Below are 19,961 nucleotides of genomic sequence, written 5' to 3' on the forward strand. Positions count from 1 at the left end.
CAGAGCCAGTGGAGCAGACATTCTGAGAGCGGCGTTGCGGGTCTTTAAAGACGACACCGGTAAAGATTTCAAGCATGTCGATGTTTGGTCGCAAGTCCACCACCTTAAAAGGTGGGCTGACGGTGTCCAGTCGGGCTCGAGCTCTAGCTCGAAACCGATGATGCAGGGGGTCTTCCGGTTCACGATGTCGGCCGCAAGGGACCAAGGCAGCGAAGGCGGCTAGAGCGAGGGTGGGAGGGAAGGGGAGGGGCCGCGGCGAATCAAGCCAGGCGGGCTCGGGCTCCGGCACGGGCTCGAACACCCTAATGTCCATGTACCTGCACGCCAACCGATGATGCAGGGGGTCTTCTGGTTCACGACGTCGGCCGCAAAGGACCAAGGCGGCGAAGGCGGCTAGAGCGAGGGAGAGAGGGAGGGGGAGGGGCCGCGGCGAATCAAGCCAGGCGGGCTCGGGCTCGGGCCCCGGCACGGGCTCGAACACCCTAATGTCCATGTACCTGCTCGCCACGATGACTGACACTTCAAAAATGAGTCCTCTCCAATATGAAGCCCATATGGACGACATTGAGCATATGAGAGCTCAACTTGGTATTCGGTCTCGATCTAACTTGGGTGCACCGCCACCGACTTCGGGGGATGATTCACTGGCGGAGTAGTTTTTATAATTTAATTTAGAGTATTTTAATTATGTATTTTTATATTTTTTTAGGATTTTAATTATGTATTTTTTTTTTGTTTTTAAGGATTTTAAATTATGTATTTTTTATTTTTAGTTTTTAGGCCTTTAAATTGTAATTTTTATTTTATTTAATGAAGTGTGTTTTTATTAATTGAATTTGTTGAAATAAAAAATAAAAAATGAAATTGAATGAATAGTTAATACATAAGATGATTAACAGATGGATAGATGTAGATGTTTTCTTAGTTAAGAGATGAGCTGAAAAGTACAGTGAGACCCATAAATAGTTAAGAGATGGGATGGTTAAGGGATGAATAAGAGAGAGCGTTGTGGATGACTCAATTTCCATAATCCTATAAAATAGGGATCAAAAGTTAAATTTTTTATTTTTAAAATCCTATAAAATATACTCCCACTTTCTTATTTTTATTTGGTTTGAGCATAGATGTTAAGAAATGTTAAGAATAATGAATTTAATAAGTTAGTATAATATGGACTCCACTTATATATATTAGTTTTATAATTAAATGTGAATGAAATAAGTTGGTGGAATATAGTGTTCATTAACTCTCATCTACTATAAATGAATGTAATCAAATGAAAATTCTAAATATTGTACAAACTATGATATAGTCTATTAGAAAATGTCAATAGATGGCAAAATAATAATTAAAAAAAAAATATCAACAAAATGACCAAAATGTCAACAGCTCTAAAAATTTCAATTTGTATTCTCGAGTTCTTAAAAGTAGAATTTTTTTTTTGTTTGGGTGATTTGGATAGCTAAAAGTTTAAGTGATAAATACCACAATTTTTAGAATAAATCAATCAAATTCATTATTTTTAAAAAATATTTTTATTTATAAACTGATAATCTTGATTATTACAAAACTTAAGTACTGTAGTTAATAATTTGTGGTGTTGTTATACTGCTAAAATGGTCCAATTTGATAATTTGCTATAGAATTAGAAACTGACAAATTCTAACATACGTTTAAACTTTAATTAGAGCATGTTTCTTATAATAATTACGGAATACTATTATTTTATACTTCTTTTGTCGCATAGGAATAGGTCATTTGGGATTGACACGAATTTTAATATATAATTGAAAAAAATAAGAGAGAAGTAGAAAAATAATTGTAATTATACCGTGGATGATTTGATCCATAAATGATACAATAAAATAAAAGTGAAGTAGAAAAATGGATATAGACTTTTTATGCTGACATACGAAAATATGGTCTATTTCTATAAGAGTGAGGAGCAGTATTTATTCATTTTTTAAAAAGTTTAATTACAAGCAACCTAACATTAGATGATATCTCATTTTCTTTTCTCCCAAATTATCTGATACATACAATTAGTAATAGAAAAAAATAGACATGTTGGAATTACGAGATGTTATTTTTAGTTTATACTCCCACTATCTAAGTGTATGCCATATTAAAATTTAGGCAAAACACACTTCCTGTACTAATACAATTTGTTTTATTAGATCTTTTATTTGATTTTTTCGTTTATAAAGTTTTTATATTAATGCGTTTTGATTTAAAATATGTTTATACTTTTGTTTTAATTCGATTGAATCTTCGTTTAATGAACTTCAGAACATAACAGCTGCAATATTGACTCAAGTAAAATGAAAAATTTATTAATATTGGCCACCGTCAACTTAAAGATTTATCATTTATTCAAATATTGTTGAGTCTATATTGCAATTAAATTAATTTTTAAAATAAATAAGAGAAAAAAATGTCAACCTGTCGTTCTTTTATGTGGCAGAGAAAGAGATAGCCTTTTAACAAGATTTTCCACCCCAAAAAAAAGGGAAGAAAGAAACCAAAGAATCTTGCAGAAGCTGAAGCAGAGCAGCCATGGCTAACATGATCATGGCTTCTTCAAGAGCTCTAATCACGGCCCCCAAATCGAAACCCCAAACCCAAACCCATTTCTCTCTCCCTAAAATCTCTCTCCCTAAAATCTCCCTGAAACCCCAGCAGCTCCTCGCCGCCGCCACGTTCTCCCTAACCCAGGCACCGGCTTCCCTGGCGGCGGACATCGAGAAGGCGGCCCTTTTCGACTTCAACCTGACTCTCCCCATCATCGCCGTGGAATTCCTGTTCCTGATGTTCGCCATGGACAAACTCTACTACTCCCCGCTGGGGAAGTTCATGGATGAGAGGGACGCCGCCATCAGAGAGAAGCTGAACAGCGTCAAGGACACCTCGGCAGAGGTGAAGCAGCTGGAGGAGCAGGGGGCGGCCATGATGAAGGCGGCAAGGGCTGAGATATCGGCGGCGCTCAACAAGATGAAGAAAGAGACGCAGGTGGAGGTGGAGGAGAAGCTCGCCCAGGGCCGGAGGAAGATCGAGGCCGAGCTGCAGGAGGCGCTGGCTAGCCTTGAGAACCAGAAGGAGGAAACCATCGCTGCCCTCGATTCGCAAATCGCCGCCCTCAGTGAAGACATCGTCAAGAAAGTGCTCCCAGTTTCTTGATTTTGATCATCTAATTTGAATGCTACTAATTACTGATTTTGATGTCCAAAGCAGATTTCATCATTTATCCAGCTTTCAAATCAACAACTGTAGGCTGGGGTTTTAGATAGTTTTTGTTAAATTTCAGCTGATGATATCAAATAACATTGTGAATTGTGAAATGCTGCATCCATGAACAATAATTTAGCCCTCAGATTTGTTAATTCACTTTCCATCTAAGTAGTACTCCTACGTATAATTTACCATTTCTTCATTCCCAGTAAAAAAGCATTTTACATTTGTATCGCATTGGTTTCGATAGATTTTGTCGTGTTTTTAGGAAAGAAGTTGTCTTCATACGGTTCTCGGGTCTCACCTTTCGCGATTTTTCTCCATCAGATAAGGTTGCTGATATGAATAGTAAAATCTCATCTTAACACAATATCAGATTCACGATTCTTGAAATTCTATGGTTTTTTTTTTCCTCAGAAGAAAACCAAGGAGAAAGGTTACAACTTTGGGCTATTCCCTTATACTAGTAAAATTTGCAGCACTTCAGCACAAGGCAAGGAAGAAATGTGGCACCGGCATGTTGTTAGACTATGGAGTTGAAGATGCTCCATCACTTAGTTTCTTGAAGATTCTACTGACTTCCGGATTCTTCACCTTCCTAACCAGCCTGCAATCACTTCCATTTTTAGGGGACGCTGGTGATTTAAGCACAGGTTTTGCTTCAGTTAGGAAATTCTCCCAGTTAACTTGTACAATCTTCATACCTCTCTATTTGCTCCAAAATCTTTGTTACACACTTATGACCCCGAATTATCTCTGTCCTAACTCTTGTCCTACATATTAAAATTCACAATCCTTACCTGCAGGCCTTGTTGCTGATATTTTTTTCAGAACTCGGGGATAAAACCTTCTTAAACACTAGTGTGGTTGTATTTGTATGATCTGTTTGCAGTAAGATGAGTGTGAAACTTTGATGCTGAGAGCAGGCGCTTCTTGCAGCTAGGAACTCTGCTGCTGTCACATTCATTGGGACTTTTGGTGCACTTGCGTATGTTCTTACGCCTCTAGAGACGCCTCTAGAGTTTCTATACAGAGTAAATTACAGTAGTCCTCATTTTCTGATGTTTTCTGGACAGGGTTATGACAGTTATATCAGTTGTTCTTGGACGAGTTTTTCCACTATGTTGATTGTTGACGACATCCTTTCATTCAGCAAGTAGTAAATGTAAATTTATATATGTCAAAATTCCATAGTACAGAGAATGTGAATGTGAAAAAAATAAAATAAAAGTGGAATAGAGAGACTAAACATGTAGCCTAACATTAAGCCTCCTTAGCCAGACAGAATGAAAGACCATATTCAAGACATCGTAGTGCCTTGCCGGGCGATTAATAACAAAATGCCTCCGGACCTCCAACACCCGTTTGTGCTTCTCCTCGTACTCCTCTGCTGCTATCCCCTCTAATATATTTTTGATCTCTGGTATCCTCCTGGGCGGAATGTGGATAGAGAAGGTGCTCCAATCAAGAACGTCGCTGAAGGGCGGGGGGTAGCCCTCCGAGATGATGACGGGCACACACCCAACGTGCATGGACTCGACCAACCTCGGGCTGGCTACCTCGTAGCCACTGGGGCAGAGGCAGTACTTGGCCCGCGACATGAGGTCCAAGTAGCTGATGTTTTTGGGGAGATACTCGTGGACTTGGAGGTCCTTGTCTTTGTCTTTCCAGTGGGAGAGGAGGGCTTCCCTTATGGCACCATGGGCCCCGCCTGCAAAAAAGCCGAGTATGGACTTGGAGTGGTTCAGGTCCGGCTGGTTCAGGGCTGACGATGGGACGTTTATCTCTGGCAAGGTAACGTCTCGCACTGGCTTGAACCCTTCGGAGACGTTGGCATTGCAGAGAACACGAATGAGGTTCTTGAAGAGCTTGGCATTCCGAGCAGTGGCATAAGGCCCCTGCACCAAATACTATAAGTAAGTAGGAGAATTTCTAAATTGTTGAATAGGAAAAGGAAAAGGAAATTACCCAATCATGGCATGAAACGAAGAAATGGTCGGCGCCCGAGCTCCGGTTCCAATAAGGATACTTATTGGCCAAGATGGTGACGTAGTCCTGCAAGATGTTCCCGATGCGGGTTGGGTGGAAGTCGCCGTGGGGGCTATAGAGGTAGTGGACGATGTTGGTGACGGAGACCGGGAGGAGGAAGGCGTGGGCGTCGTCCGGGTGGGGCGCTGCCATGGTGCTATGGTGGAGCTCGTCGATGACGTGGCCTTCGGTGGAGTAGATGTTTTTAAAGGGGGCCAAGTGGAATAGAGGGGGCTCGCCCTCTCTGTAAACCCATACTTTGAATCTCTTCTCCATCTCTACATAGCTCCTACGTACATACAAGTTACAACACACATATTGATATTATCACGTGTATTTGCAGCATGAAAAAGAGAGATTGAGTTAATAAATAACTGGTGGAAAGCATGTGGGTTTCTGTATATGGAATGATTATTATTGAAGATGATGTTACTGTGGCTTCTTCCAGCTTCAATAATGGCTGCTCGAGCTCTGCTTAATTCTTCTTCGATACTTATCTGCCAATTATACAATCTCCATTATTATACTTACTTTTTTATATATATACAAACACAAAAAATTTCTGTACCTGTTTGTGATGCACAAGATTAGTGGGAAACAAAGAGAGGAAGTGAAAGTGAAAATTGAGGAATGAAATTAAGAGAATCAGAAAAATAGAAGGATATACGACTGGTGCCACTCCAAATTTTAATTTTCCCATTTTTAAGAGTGTCAATTAATTCCCAACCATATTTATATATATATAGGCGACTTTCCTGTTAATCTCTTCAACAAAAAAGATATGGAGTTTAAATCATATTTAAATAAGTAGTTGAGAAAATAACTCAAAGATATGGATTTTATGCCTTCAAAAAAAGATATGGAGGTTTGCAGAGAACTAGCCAAAAACCGTTATCTATTTATGCATATTTGCAGTATAAATTCAAAAAAATTGTTGTTAATTCATTCCTAATTAATAGGATAGCATAGCTAAGAAGGTGATCAATTATATAGCTGGGCACTACGGAAAACCTTTAATTAGTTAAAAATTAGTACGTGTACCTAAATGGTTTAAAAGCATTTTAACGCTTCATTTAATTAATCAAAAATATTATTTACGAGCTAAGTATTTTGATAATGCATAGACATAACAAGGAAAGATGATTAGTATTTAATTAGTACTAAATGAAAAGTTGGATTTTATGCATGGTTTTGTTGTTGCGTGTGAAGCTATGCACCGAATCACATGAACAATCTAAGTTGGAGGGAAATGAAGTGTAATGGAGTACTTATGAGATGAGAGGATATGGTAGCTTGTATGTCCTGAATTCATGAAAGCTTCAAACTGTAGGTAGGTACATTCTCGGGGTTATTTGACTTGTTTATTCTCCTATATCTTGAATGAAGGTACTTACAAAATATCGACCATGATAAGTAATTACAAACACAATATTATGGAGTATTAATGAAAGATGTTCAATGGAGTTGAATGACGAAATTTGTAATTCCTGGAGTTACGAATTGAGAATACGAGTATCTATAAACAAGTGAAATAACTAGGAGTACTAAATGAGAGGGTTGCAAATCTAAGGACTAAGATGATGAATATCACAAGATTCCATTGCTTCCTTGTATTCCTTTGCATTGTTTAGAAAGGTACTAAGAGCTGAGACATATATACACGCATAGATTGATGTAAATGTAATGAATGGAGAAATATGATAGGCTACTATCTGAATTAATGATAATGCTGGTTGTAATCGTTGGCGTTCGCTTGTCAATAAAAAAGAAATATGTAGAGTAAACAAGTCGAAAAAAGAATGGGATGTCACTATCAAACAGATATATATGTCCTATAGGAATTTCACATGTCAACTTATTGAGGGCATCCAACTCTTGAAGGTTTATGCCTTAAATCATGTAGTTCAACTGTGCATTGGAGTGATCAGTCTATGATCAATCTTTCCTAGCTGCGACAAATGCATCTTGAAAGGCCTTGTTTGTTTCTCCTCATATGCAACATAGGAGAAAAATGTACTACAAGGGATGCATCTTAATATTTCTGTGTAGACCACGATATGGATATTAGGCATGTAATCTTGTTATAATAACAAAGATAGCTCAGTACCAGGCGAAGAACCCTACCACACTCAAACAGCAAGCTTGTTTCGCCACTTGGTGGGTTAGAGCACATTCCATGTTGGGCTCCAAGTAGAATGTCACTTTCATGGCACTATTCATCTCACTGTGCTTGTCTTTTCTTTAGTTGCTCTTCTCTTTTTAGTATTCAGTTTCTAAGTTCAGTTTGGATTCTTCTTCTGCAGGATGGCTTTCTTCTGTGTGATTCTTTGGAATTGGTTTTTTATTTTTGATGAAACATTTGTAAAGAAAAAGTGGGCTGTTTTGCCATTCATGAAACAAACAGAGGATGAAGAGTAAATACATCCCAAAACGTTACGTGATTGTTATTTTGACCTTCATCTGCACTTCTGTGTGCTACATAGAACGAGTTGGCTTCTCTATTGCATATACTGCAGCTGCTGATGCGGCAGGAATAGATCAATCGAGCAAGGGCATGCTACTGTCGACATTCTATTATGGTTATGCCTGTTCACAAATTCCTGGTGGTTGGGTGGCTCAAAAAGTTGGAGGAAGGCGTGTTCTTTTGTTTTCATTTCTTTTGTGGTCCCTGACTTGTGCTTTTGTACCACTGGATCCTAATCGAGTTGTAATTTTGGTTGTAGCCCGGTTGCTTGTTGGTGTGGCCCGGGGGTTCATCTTTCCCTCCATTCACACTGTATTAGCACAATGGGTGCCCCCACATGAGAGGTCCAGATCTGTATCTCTCACAACTTCGGGAATGTATTTTGGTGTAGCTGGAGGAATGCTTGTCCTCCCAAGCCTCCCTAGTCAGTATTTCTTGTTGAAGTAGCTTTAGGCATCATGTGGTCTCTACTTTGGTTGAAGTATGCCAGTGATCCACCTCGCTCTGAACATCCAAAGGCTACAGCTGCTGGTTTTGGTGAGTCCTTGCTTCTGAAAAAAGGAACTCAAAAGGCGAAAGTAGCGCCGAAAATCCCATGGAAGAGAATAATTCTCAGCTTGCCGGTCTGGGCAATAGTTGCAAATAATTTTACTTTCCACTATGCTCTTTATGTACTAATGAATTGGCTTCCTACATACTTTGAGTTAGGCCTCAATCGTAGTCTTCAAGAAATGGGTTCCTCTAAGATGATGTCTTATCTAAACATGTTTCTGTTCTCAAATATTGGTGGGATTATGGCAGATCACTTGATTACCAGGAGAATCATGTCCGTGACTAAAACAAGAAAGCTTTTAAACACACTGGGATTCATGGTGGCTTTATGTGCGTTGATGTCTCTTCCCTGGTTTAGAACGCCTAATGGTGTTGTGTTCTGTTCATCAGTGGCTCTTGGTTTGTTGGCACTTGGAAGAGCTGGATTTGCCGTTAACCATATGGATGTGGCCCCAAGATATGCAGGAATCGTCATGGGGGTCTCTAATACAGCCGGTACCTTAGCCGGCATAGTTGGTGTCGATCTTACAGGTCGACTTCTGGAAGCTGCTAAGGCTGCGCAGTTGGACCTTTCCGGAGAGCTGGAGAGCAGTTTTCCTTATCCCGGGGTTGCTCTGTATCTTCAGCTCAATAGTGTTCCTTGTATTATCAACAGGGGAGAGAATTTTTTATTGAGGTTTGTAGAGCTGCCTATTTAGTAGTGACTGGCTGCTAGTTATTTAGAAGAACTGGCACTTGGCACTGGCAGGGAGTAATCTGTATTGCAGCATTAAGGTCCTGCTGAGTAACTTGTAACATTGAGTATACACTCATGGATTTCAATTTGTCCCCTCCATAATTCAAACATGGCATATCATATTTATTTGTCTCTCGTTTCTCAACATCATCAATGGGAAACTCAATTGAATACGTCTCTGATTAGATCAGGAATTAAGAAACACTTTCAGTTTGGTGTATGATGTATCTCATGTGGTGGATGTGTCATTGGGCGATCACAGAGGTTTTTTGTACTAATTAAAATCCATCACAAATAACGACTACAAGTTTCTCATCTTAACAAAAAAAAAAGAAAAATAAAAGAGTAGAGAGGTTGAACAACATATGAATAATAATCTTCAAGTGAGACATTTTGTTGATCGTTATTTGTGCTCATCACCATCATCATCTTTGGCATACACAAAACCTCTTTGGTTATCCCCTTTGGTGCCTGCGCCCCTGGGTTGGCAACGGTGGCGCCTCTCTCTTCCATATATCACCCAAAAAACTAGCGACAGCATCACTGCAGTGGCCACCATCACCAGCCCAACATACACCCGTTGGCTGTATTTCTGGAGCCCTGGACAGTAGTTGGTCTCTACGTCCATGAATGTCTGCCTTGCATAACTGCAATCTTCGAGTTGGATGAGGAAGGGACTGTACTGGTACAAACCGCAGCACACATCCGCAGTTGCAGAAAACTGAGAGTAGAGGTTTGGACTCAAGCGTCCTGTCGTAAGACAGATACCACTGGGCGATGCACGACAGACGTAGCCACTCCACACCTTCGTTAGAGCAGATGAGTTATACAATTAAACAATTTGGGAGGAGAGGAGTTGGTCTGTCACGAGGGTACCTCAGTGGCATTGTGGAGATCGACTTCACCAGGAGAGCAAGGGCGTTCAGAGAGGTCGGGATGGAAGGGATTGCAGAGGGTTGGGAGAAGAGGGCCGGATTGGTTGTAGTACAGCTGCACGAAGTTGGAGGCAAAGTTGATATTGGAGACATTGGTTATGACAGTGTTGATCAAGTCCACTAATTGAGACGTTATTTCCTTGCTTTTAGTTAAGCTTTGTTGGGCAGTGTCATGATCGACACAGGGCAGGATGTCGTCTAGTGCTGTGTGAGCATTCGGATTTTGGATCCACTGATTCATAGCTCTGCAACTGTCTCCTGTTACACTGTGTCATATCCATCACCAACCATTAAATTACAAACATGCTTATTTGAGCCAATTAAAGTTGTAGATTACATACTTGTGGACAATTAGGAAAGTGCCAGAGAGAATGAAAGTTGCAGTCACAAGAATCCATCCTGCTATCACCGCTCTGCAACAGCAAATCCCGAAGAATCGCATGAGACAAAGAAGAGCGGTTGTAAGTGGAACAATATGCACTTACATGTATACAGGAACTGTCATCCCTAGCATTGAAAATGCTGAAAAAAAGAAAGTTACAGAGTTACAACACAGCAACACTAAGGCAATTCATTCATCAGATGCAAAATCAATATACCAAATCCAGCGAGTGTGAGAAGCAGCATAACAGCTGTGATTAGAATAAGAGCCAGTCTCCTGCAAACCAGCAACCCATGGTGTGTCAGCGTCTATTAGTTTGTTGATGGAGACAAAAGAAAGGCGTTCACTTACACTGAATCTACTAGTTTCTTGATGTCTCGTGAGTTTTGTTCAGTTGTAGTGGTTAGCGTTGTGGCTGAGGTGTCGATCATGGTCTGAAGATGATCGATGTCTGTTTGGACAGTAGGAGGCAGAGAAACTTGAACAACATTGGTTTGCTTGGCAGCAACAAGATGTTGGGACACATTCCTTAGAGTATCAGATGTGCCATCTGCTTGACTCACCACATACTGTAAAGTGTCTATGGTGCTGCTGTAGAATTTCTCATGCCCCGTGTACAACACAACGCATCCAATTCTGATAAATGCACCATCACTAATTAGCTAAGTAGCACCAGAGTAATTGATGTATTTACCTTGTTCATCAAGAGAGATTACACTGCGGCAATGGAAAGCAGTAGGAGGAAGATGAGAGAGAGTGCATAAGCAATTGAAGAATAGCCATAGGGATTCCTTGGACGGCAAAAGTAGCAGACACATACGAGAGATGCGCATATCCCAAAGGCAACGAACCAGATTGCAGCAATAGCAAAAAAAGGAGCAGCAGTGTAACTCACAGACTGCAAATTAACAACATATAGTATGATTCAGACATTATTGAGTTTATAGATTGTAAGAATAGATGAAAATGTTCAAAGACTGACAGCCCAGTAATGGCGATTAGTGATGTTCCAGCCAGCAGTGTACATTTGAAAATGGTTAAGAGGGTCTTTTCTGTAAGTTCTCCTTGGAGCCAACACAAGAGTTGAGTCTAAATCTTGCTCATCCAAGTTATTGGGCGCAAGAGACATATCTACACACGCAGTAGCTTCCATGAAATATGAGCCAAGAAATGGAAAGAAAAGATTCAGTGGAATTACCCGGAGATGGCTGGAACGCGTCGTAGAAAGGCGGAGAAGGAGATTCCTCACCAAGTGAAAATGGAAAGGGAAGCAGAAAAGTGGTGGTGGCGAGGGAGAAATACAGTATTAATGGCAATGCTGACATTGTAGATGCTTCAACTGTGAACCGGTTGGAAATGGAGATGGTAACAAATAATGAGTGTGTTTTCTTCACTTATTATTCTGACATACAGCTCTAAAACCAAAACCAGCTTTCACACATAATAGTGTAGTTGCCCATGCAATGCAGCTTCAAAGTCAATAGAAAATCTTTATATATATTTCTTTGCTAACTTAGTTTACATATCTCAAGTTTTTCATCCAAAACAACCAAGGATGCTTCTCTCTCTTCCACAATTCAGGTAAAAGTTGCACTGTCACACACACCCATCAAAGCTGTTTGTCTGCTTGTGTTTTTTTAAGACACATAATAATCGACTACAGCAATAATTCCGTGATTTTAGTTTCACCTTTTTGACTATTACACACTGCTTTACAATACCTTTCCCTCTCTTCTTTTCGAAATTTGGGTAATGTCATCGTCTTTATTCCCACTTCTACATTCAATCATTTACTATGATCAAACAACAGGTCATTCGAAGCTTTTGGTTTAAGCCATTCTAACGCCGGATAAATTTTTGGTTTGATGAACATGTGTGCTGAATTTATCAAGACCATCCAAATTTAGTTTATTAAAGGATATTTTGCTTTCAAAGTTTGGCCGTAATTTATATAGGAAAATTTTGACATTTGTTTTACTGTATATATAAAACTTATTTAAATCCTTATTGTTCTAAGACTTCACCCCTTCTATATTGTTATTCAATCACAATTAATGTTAATTATATAAAAAGCACATTGCTATTATTTGAGTTGATGAAGCACATTCACTCCTAACCAGACAAAATTAGACCACAAAAGGGGCAGAGGAACAAAGCATATTAGATTTAATTATTTTTATCATAGCTTGCCCATCCTCTCCATTAACTCATACCCTGAACTATTTCCTATTCATAGAACTGACCCATTTAATTCAATCAAATAAAAATCGATTTCATTATTTTTACCATAGCTTCAGATTCATTGCTAAAGAAAATATGAGATTGTCTTTGGATATATCTCAATCCTTGCTTTAGGCAGTTCTGAACTTTATGTACATTTTCTTATAGTATATTTGTTCAACTTTCTAGTTTATAGCAAAGGAAATTCATTCACATATATAACAAAAGATTCATTTTGATAGTAAGAAAAAAGGATATTGGCCTATAATATCATGAAAACTTTAAAAAAAAGTTGAATTTTTCCCTCGAACTTTCAACTTGACAAATAATATCACGAACTTTACCCCGAGTTTGTTATTTCCTATCATTGAAAAAATTCTAGCTATATTAATAGATTGAAGAACAATTTTAGAAGGTATGCTTCAAGAAAAACTATCCTCAAAGATTGAAAAACTTAAGCTCTTGAAGTTGTTATTGAGGAATTACGAAAAAAAATCTATATCATGATATTATTTCCCGGAACTTTTTATTGGTGGGAAATAACAAATTCGGGTTAAACTTCATGATATTATTTGCCAAGTTAAAAGTTCATGGAAAAAACTTAACTTTTTAAAAATTCTATAATATTAGAGGCCAGCATCCCTAAAAAAAATTTAACCAATCAAAATACAGCATAAGTTGGCTGAATTTAGTGTGACTTGGAATTTGATAATCCATATATCTACCACAACCAGACATACTTTTACAACGGCTGAGATAAAAAAAAAAAAAAAAAAAAAAAAAAAAAAAAAAAATTCACCTCATTTTTTTAAAAATACATCCATTTCCACATATTGTTGCATCTCAATCTTCGAATTTATATTAAAAAAAAAAGAGTGAATACAAGATTTTGTATGGTATGCCAGAGAAGACTATAGAATAGAAAAGAGAAGTATATGTCTAGGCAGCAAAGCCACAGCCATCCGCACTCACACAACAATTATTTGCAACCATAACCATCTTCACTTCTCCCTCCCTCTCTCTCTCTAACCTCATGAATAAAGAATAGTGTAACTTAACAAAGTCGAGGAGGATCACCCAATAATATGGAGTAAAATTTATCTTCGGCCGAAAAGAAATTATGTACGTCTCTGTTCAACTCTCTTATCATATGGAGTTAGCTTCCACCCAAACTTCTCATCTTCTTCCACAACACTTCCGATGCTACTCCCTCTGCGCCATTGCCAAACCAAAAGAAGAAACAAAGATCATTCCTCATCAAACAAGATAATTCCCTTCGTCCCATAAAAATAGACTTTTGGGACACCACAAATTTTAATGCATAAATGGTTAAGTAACTAGAGTGTTGTTACGGGAGAATGAGTTAAAAAAGGTTACCAAAAATAGAAGTAGACTATTTCTGTGGGACGAACCAAAATGGAAAAAACACTCCCTCCGTCCCAATAAATATGAAACATTTGATTTCCGGCATTGGATTTTATGCAGTGTTGTTTTGTGAGTTAATGAAGAGAGAGTAAAGTAAGAGAGAAGAAAAAGTAGAGATAGTGTTGTTTCCATTTTAGGAAACGTCAGTCCAAAAAGGTAAACGTTTCATTTCTAATGAGATAGAGGGAGTATCTACTTTTGTGGGAAGAAGAGAGTATATCTTTATTGCATTTACACACATGACATGACATGACATGAATCGAATCAAACTAACCCCTGAATACATTTCTATTTAACCATGTATGCTGGGTCCAGGTCCACTCCTCAAACTATCATGTCTGTTAAAATCTAGTCAGTCTAGCAGCAAGATCTACTAGTCAAGACTCAGTGGTCTTCTTTGTACGATGTAAATGTGTGTATGCATCATAGAAGCGAAATACGATGGAGAAAAACAGGACTTTATAATGAATGCCATTCATACCCTCTGTCGTTTTGGACTTGCTTGTGACGGAGAGCCCCTCCTGCGACGAGAAGATCCTTCATCTCTGTTGTCATCAGCCTGCACATGCCATAAACAAAGAATATCTCTTAGGTTGAGCTACAACCATCTAAAATCGGTCCCCTTACAAGAAAGACAACTTTACCTGTGTTTCATCTGCATTTGCTCCTTCAGTGGATGTATTGATATCCGCACCTCTGGTGTTCTCAGGTAGCAATGGCATTATCTGGCGTAGAATATTCGATAAAAGTACCCCTTCTTCACTTACAGCCGGTGCTGATTCCTGAGTACCTTGAACATGACTTGGAGCAGAAGCTGCATGTGGGAGTTCGGTACTTTCACTAAGGATCTGTCCCCCTGGAAATATACTACTTAGCAGTTGCTCGAGTCCTCTGACATGGGCAGAGAATCCTTGGTCATTAAGTTCTTCAGACGGTAAACTGCTGCTCCCTGACAAAAGTGTGCCTATGATTAGCCTATAACAATCCCTCTGTGGATTTGGTTACCACTGCTTTCCACTCATTAAGAAAAATGAGCTATATACCTTTCATCAAACAATCAACAATATAAATGATCAAACGTTGGACTTAAACAAAAATATATAGGAACAAGTATCAATTTTAAATGGTTGCAAATTTACCATTTCCTCCAGGGATTGGAATATGTTGCTGATGTGCTGAAGAACCAGGAACAGGTTGTTCAGGATTGCCACTATGATCATGATTTAGATCTGATGTTTGAGAAGTTCTTGCATTATTTAAGCTTCCTGAAGATAGATGCTGAACTCTAGCCAAAACTGGATATAGGATCCCTATTGAACCACGAGAGGAATCTGTAGTAAGCCCAACAGACGAAGGAACTGCTGCCACTACAGTTCTTAAGGGAATAGCTCTCAGTTGTGGTTCCCTATTGCGTGAGCTTGGTTCAACCGGCGCAGAATCTTGTTGTTGACTGGGACTTGCTCTATTGGGTGATGATGTACCAGTTTGCCCTTGAGACGGGGAAGTAGTAGGCTCTCTTCGAGGAATTAGTGAACCTGATTACAGAAACAAGAGGAAAAGGATTAGCATAACTGCCTCCAATCACGAAGGCTGTAATTTAATAGGCTGTCCACATTAACTTTATTCTTATATGGGATGGAAATGTTCAAATATTAGCATGAAGGAATTAAAGCTTTACAAAAATCATCAAGTTGAAATCCATACAAGCAGAAATGCAACAGCACCTGCTCGTATTCTGATATCAATATTTCTGGGCAGGAAACCTGTAGCAGCAGAATTTCCAGCTAAACCAGAGCCATGTTGAGCAGTACCCACAGGAACTGAACCAAAACTCGCCCCTGGTTGGAAAGGCAGAGGCTGAATTCATAAACAGCAGAGCATAAGTATGCGTAGCTGGTTGAACAAAGTGAGGGAAGTTCATTAAAAAATATGACCTGAACCATGATAGGATTGGGCCCGGTTGAAGATATGAAGACCGATGGTCCAGCATTTACCAATGCATCAGCCTAAATAATAGAAGCAATCTGCCTATGAAAGTACATTAAGCAATATGGTATATAAGACACTAGAAAGTGAACGGACATACCGATGATTGACCCATTCGCAGGGTCATCATGGCCCTACCAAGCTCTAGCATCAAAGCACCCAAATTCTGAAAAAGAGCTCCTGATCTTATAGCATTAGATTGAATTCTTGCCCGCTCAAATGAATCCATTACACTTGAATGTGATTCAAGCTGTCTTGAAAGTTGCTGCAGTGAAAGAGAGAATTTTATTCACACAAAGCACTTTAATTGCAAGAACTTCATGTTTGATTACATGATCTCCAGAGTCCGGTGTGAATTTATTGGGACACAGGCTTCTCCCAACCACACAATTTGAGGTTACAGCCCTGATAAGAATGAGGCTAGTATGCATACAGCAAGTTAATGATAGTCTTCATCATTCCTAGGCAACTGTATCATATTTTCAATTATCCGAACAAGATAGGAAATCAAACTTCTTATTACTAATATAGAGTTTTGAGAACATACCAACAAGCACTCAGTGGCTTGTTCAAGAAGAAGAAGTCTGGCAGATGACATCACCTCTGCCAATGACTCAGGATTCAGAAGCCCTCTTGGCTCACTAGAATACCCAGCAGACTCAAACTCTTGCCCATCACTCCCATTTTGAGCATTTGTGCTTTGGCCTGAAATCGGCAGTCCAAAAACAATGTAATAGCCAGCAGACTACAATAGAAACAACAGATCTGGTCAAAGAGAGAAGTATCTCACTGTAGGCAGAAAATTCTTGTCTCAAGTGGCTCAAGTACTGTAACAAAGTAGTCAGTGAATCGGGTATAACCTGCAGACGTAAAACCTTAATTACTAACTGACAACTTAGAAGACAGAAAACATTAGGGGAAAAGTATATAGTAATAATATTCTAAAGGGATATTAGAACATTTGACATTCTGTGGTATAGAACTCAAATACTGTTACTGATTTTCATCCATGCACAAAAGTTCATGGCTTTGAATTAAAAATAAACACTAGACCTACCGGCGGCTGCAAAGGCTCCACAGGAACAGCAACTGAAGCTGCTTGGTCAGATTGTGGTATACTAGAATTTCTGGTACCACTGAGTCCAGGTGCAGTTGAGAGATTTTCCAATGGAGGTTGCTGGCCAAGAAAACCATAGAGCATGAATTGAGTTGTCCACTAGATAGCAAGCATATTATACAAAAAAAGGGCACCTTGCTACAAACATTTAGAAACTTACATTTAGATCAATCCCTTCAGTGCCATTTCCATATCTTGTAACACCAAAAGAAGTAAGTACAGCAGAAACAATCTGCAAGATAAATGTCACAAACATAAATTTCTAACCAATCGCACACAGTTGAGACATGTCAAATGCTTACCCGATTTAGATCGGGAAAAGCTCCATCTCCCTGTTCTGATATATTGAAGGTTCCAACCACCATACCAGGGCTTATGCGACCGCCTGCATTCTGCCCTGCACTTGATGTTGGATCTGCTGCTGCAGATAGATCATAGAAGAATCTTTTTAATATAGGTCTGTCACTTATACAGCCATCACATTCATCAGAAGATTGTGCCTTAAATTACTTAGACTAAATCATTCAGAACAAAACTGAAAGCTCATAGCAATGGCAATGCAAACCAGACCTGGCTGATCTGACTGCTCTTCTGAGGTAGAAATAGGTTGTCTCACAACAAGATGCAGAGTGTGCCCATCCTCCACATCTAAAAACTTAAGGGTTAAGGAAATCAATGAATCATCTACAATCAGAAGGATGAAAAACAGCTTTAGTCAGAAAAATTGGCATCTTTAAAGGATGTAATCTGTGGGATCTAAAACTGTCACAACCGTTTCTCTGAACTTCAAAACAAAAGGTAAAAAATAAAAACAAATGAAGAACTAATGGAAAACTAATACTTAGATCAAAGGTGTTAAAGAAATCAAATCAAGGACATAACATAGAAGGATACGGTAAGCTGAGAGGAGTTGGTCATCCTTCAAAACTTTTCCACGGCATATAAGGCGTTGTTGCTCTGACAGGACACCAGTTACAGACGCAATCTGTTCCTTCAGTTCTGGAACAGGCACCTGCATTATGAAAACCAATGATATTATTTTTAAATGAAGAGTACTACAATGGTGTGGGAACTCATCGAAAGATGGATTTTATTGTCAATAACTCTTCCCCATAAACCAAATATCCCAACATTAACAGCTCAAACAAAGAAATTGATTCGCACCTCCGCCCCCTAACTATTTCCTTCTCTTGATAAAACATAATGCCAGACAGTGGACGAAGATGTTCTTTGGCCAGCAATGAAGCTACAGGAGTTGAAACCATGGACTCCAATTGATGTGGCCAACCCTAAACACTATTCCTAAGATATATTTTTATTGTTATCCTCCTAAACACTCATTATGGCCAACCCTACTCTTTCCATATTTCTGATCAGCTTAGAAAGATATGGTTTTTAAAGAGTTGGCAAAACATTACTCATGTTGAAAATAAAAGGTTTCCAACATAGGCATAGCCGAGAGTGAGTAATTCATTCTTGCTAGCAACTCCATTGTTTTAACTTAGCTTGCAATGCAATTATGCAAGCAAACAAGCAAGTACCAATGCAAACCTTGTAGATAAGAGATTGGTCATATAAAACTAATCATAGACATAATATTTTTCAATAAGTACCATGGGATAGCAAAATCAGATGAGAAATATATATTACACATTTATCCACCCGTAGGGTGAACGTTTGAGAATCCAATGTCTTGATCTTGATCTGAACAGAGGTTTGAGAACATTCAGCTGCATCCCTGTCGGAAATCTTTATGTGCTCTCCACCATTACTTCCCATCTTATTCAAGATCACCAAAAAACTGAAACAGAGATAACTAGCATGGTTAAGAAAGTGGAAATTTTTTAGCATTACCTTCTGGGAAAGGTATTTGAGCATCAAAGATTTAAAAAATGACCATGCCTATTATATAATTTTCACATTTTATAGTTCATGGTAGCATATAAGGAAAGTAGATTGCTTGACCTTTTATATTTCCTTTCCATATCTGACTCCTGACCCCACTGAGGAACTTGAAAAGAAAGCCCCCTACAACAGGGTATTCACCTTTTTTCTAAAGACAAACAACTTAATCACATTAAAAATCATGCATACGTTCTAAGAACATTTGAGTATACTAATTCAGTGAACAACTTGTGTTCAGTTGTGCTAAACACTGTGCACTTCTTGTGCCTTTTTTCTAAAATACTAGGATCACAAGTCCCATTAGCAAGTTCTGGCATTGACCAGTAAATGACAGTCCCAGAGTTTCTATCATGACCAGTTTTAGACTAAAAATTCCTGCTTGAAATTGAAGTTAATTTAAATCCGCACATCCTAGAGTCATCCAAGACTCAAGCCCTCGCATTTTTCTCTGAAAACAATCCGCCCATGAAGCCTGTGACAACAAAGAAACAAAAAGGGGGCTAATCTCGAATACTGGCTATTATACCTAGAATCTGAAGAGCAAGAGTAAAACCCTTGAAATTGAATCAAAGAAAAAACTAGAGATCCATCCTCATTTTTCTGATCAGCAGGAACGCGACAAACAAGAAATCATCGTTTGCAATCAACATACCAAGCTGGCCGATAAACACTAGGGTATTTCACATATGCAAGGGAACAAAGAAGAAACAAAGAATTTTCCAAAGTACATACAGAAACATAAGGATTTAGATTCGCAGGGTAAAAGAAATTAAACCTGTGTGAAACTGAAGGGTCGATCGAGAAGAGCGATTATGCAGAGAAAATTAAAAAACGAAAATCAAGTGAGAGAGGGGGAACAGAGCAGTCAGCAGCGGAGATGAAACTTGAGCGCTAGGCTGTTGGTGACGAACACTTGGAAGTTTACTTCTTGGCATGGAAAATTAAGAATAGTGGAATGAAGTAAAAAATAAAGAGTTTTAATA

General features: G+C 38.9%; 4 protein-coding genes and 1 pseudogene across 9 annotated transcripts; 2 read left to right on the forward strand and 3 right to left on the reverse strand.

The window, feature by feature from the left end:
• Window positions 1-2,487: 2,487 nt before the first annotated feature.
• On the forward strand, window positions 2,488-3,380 carry LOC125188303 (ATP synthase subunit b', chloroplastic-like). The gene has a single exon (XM_048085078.1). It carries the CDS (start codon window positions 2,557-2,559, stop codon window positions 3,175-3,177), a length of 621 nt encoding a protein of 206 aa, XP_047941035.1. The 5' UTR covers window positions 2,488-2,556; the 3' UTR covers window positions 3,178-3,380.
• A 188-nt stretch (window positions 3,381-3,568) lies between these two features.
• Window positions 3,569-5,968, reverse strand: LOC125188302 (probable glycosyltransferase At5g20260). The gene is made up of 3 exons (XM_048085077.1): window positions 5,825-5,968; window positions 5,197-5,753; window positions 3,569-5,126 (listed from the first exon to the last, which is right to left on the reverse strand). The coding sequence occupies exons 2-3, from the start codon at window positions 5,530-5,532 to the stop codon at window positions 4,473-4,475; spliced, it is 990 nt and encodes a 329-aa protein (XP_047941034.1). The 5' UTR covers window positions 5,533-5,753; window positions 5,825-5,968; the 3' UTR covers window positions 3,569-4,472.
• Window positions 5,969-7,663: 1,695 nt separating this feature from the next.
• LOC125188301 lies at window positions 7,664-9,089 on the forward strand (annotated as a pseudogene).
• Window positions 9,090-9,256: 167 nt separating this feature from the next.
• Window positions 9,257-11,862, reverse strand: LOC125188300. Its single transcript, XM_048085076.1, has 9 exons — window positions 11,524-11,862; window positions 11,308-11,456; window positions 11,042-11,223; window positions 10,677-10,961; window positions 10,543-10,601; window positions 10,429-10,465; window positions 10,285-10,356; window positions 9,885-10,209; window positions 9,257-9,813 (listed from the first exon to the last, which is right to left on the reverse strand). Exons 1-9 carry the CDS (start codon window positions 11,648-11,650, stop codon window positions 9,412-9,414), a joined length of 1,638 nt encoding a protein of 545 aa, XP_047941033.1. The 5' UTR covers window positions 11,651-11,862; the 3' UTR covers window positions 9,257-9,411.
• Window positions 11,863-13,444: 1,582 nt separating this feature from the next.
• On the reverse strand, window positions 13,445-19,904 carry LOC125189069 (ubiquitin-like domain-containing protein CIP73). Of its 6 annotated transcripts, none has more exons than XM_048086254.1 (17): window positions 19,754-19,904; window positions 19,039-19,126; window positions 18,724-18,874; window positions 17,968-18,085; window positions 17,644-17,721; window positions 17,376-17,491; window positions 17,234-17,305; window positions 17,014-17,133; window positions 16,747-16,816; window positions 16,504-16,661; window positions 16,057-16,221; window positions 15,905-15,976; window positions 15,695-15,827; window positions 15,110-15,505; window positions 14,615-14,919; window positions 14,452-14,529; window positions 13,445-13,757 (listed from the first exon to the last, which is right to left on the reverse strand). In XM_048086254.1, exons 2-17 carry the CDS (start codon window positions 19,056-19,058, stop codon window positions 13,749-13,751), a joined length of 2,061 nt encoding a protein of 686 aa, XP_047942211.1. In that variant the 5' UTR covers window positions 19,059-19,126; window positions 19,754-19,904; the 3' UTR covers window positions 13,445-13,748. The 6 variants fall into 6 exon arrangements, with proteins under 6 accessions (XP_047942211.1, XP_047942210.1, XP_047942212.1 ...); XM_048086253.1 differs by having other exon boundaries at window positions 17,376-17,494; XM_048086255.1 differs by lacking the exon at window positions 19,039-19,126 and having other exon boundaries at window positions 17,376-17,494.
• Window positions 19,905-19,961: the final 57 nt, after the last annotated feature.

The sequence above is a fragment of the Salvia hispanica genome, chromosome 5, assembly GCF_023119035.1.
Source record: "Salvia hispanica cultivar TCC Black 2014 chromosome 5, UniMelb_Shisp_WGS_1.0, whole genome shotgun sequence".
In the NCBI taxonomy this organism is placed as follows: domain Eukaryota; kingdom Viridiplantae; phylum Streptophyta; class Magnoliopsida; order Lamiales; family Lamiaceae; genus Salvia; species Salvia hispanica.

Coding starts and splice junctions, on each gene's coding strand:
- LOC125188303 (XM_048085078.1), top strand. CDS start 2,557: ATGGCTAACATGATCATGGCTTCTTCAAGAGCTCTAATCACGGCCCCC.
- LOC125188300 (XM_048085076.1), bottom strand. CDS start 11,650: ATGTCAGCATTGCCATTAATACTGTATTTCTCCCTCGCCACCACCACT. Junction 10,602..10,676: donor AAGAAACTAGTAGATTCAGT/GTAAGTGAACGC, acceptor GCTGGTTTGCAG/GAGACTGGCTCTTATTCTAA. Junction 9,814..9,884: donor ATCTCCACAATGCCACTGAG/GTACCCTCGTGA, acceptor GCTCTAACGAAG/GTGTGGAGTGGCTACGTCTG.
- LOC125189069 (XM_048086253.1), bottom strand. CDS start 19,058: ATGGAAAGGAAATATAAAAG. Junction 14,920..15,109: donor TCCAATCCCTGGAGGAAATG/GTAAATTTGCAA, acceptor CACTTTTGTCAG/GGAGCAGCAGTTTACCGTCT. Junction 14,530..14,614: donor CAAATGCAGATGAAACACAG/GTAAAGTTGTCT, acceptor TGGCATGTGCAG/GCTGATGACAACAGAGATGA.
- LOC125188302 (XM_048085077.1), bottom strand. CDS start 5,532: ATGGAGAAGAGATTCAAAGTATGGGTTTACAGAGAGGGCGAGCCCCCT. Junction 5,127..5,196: donor TCGTTTCATGCCATGATTGG/GTAATTTCCTTT, acceptor TATTTGGTGCAG/GGGCCTTATGCCACTGCTCG.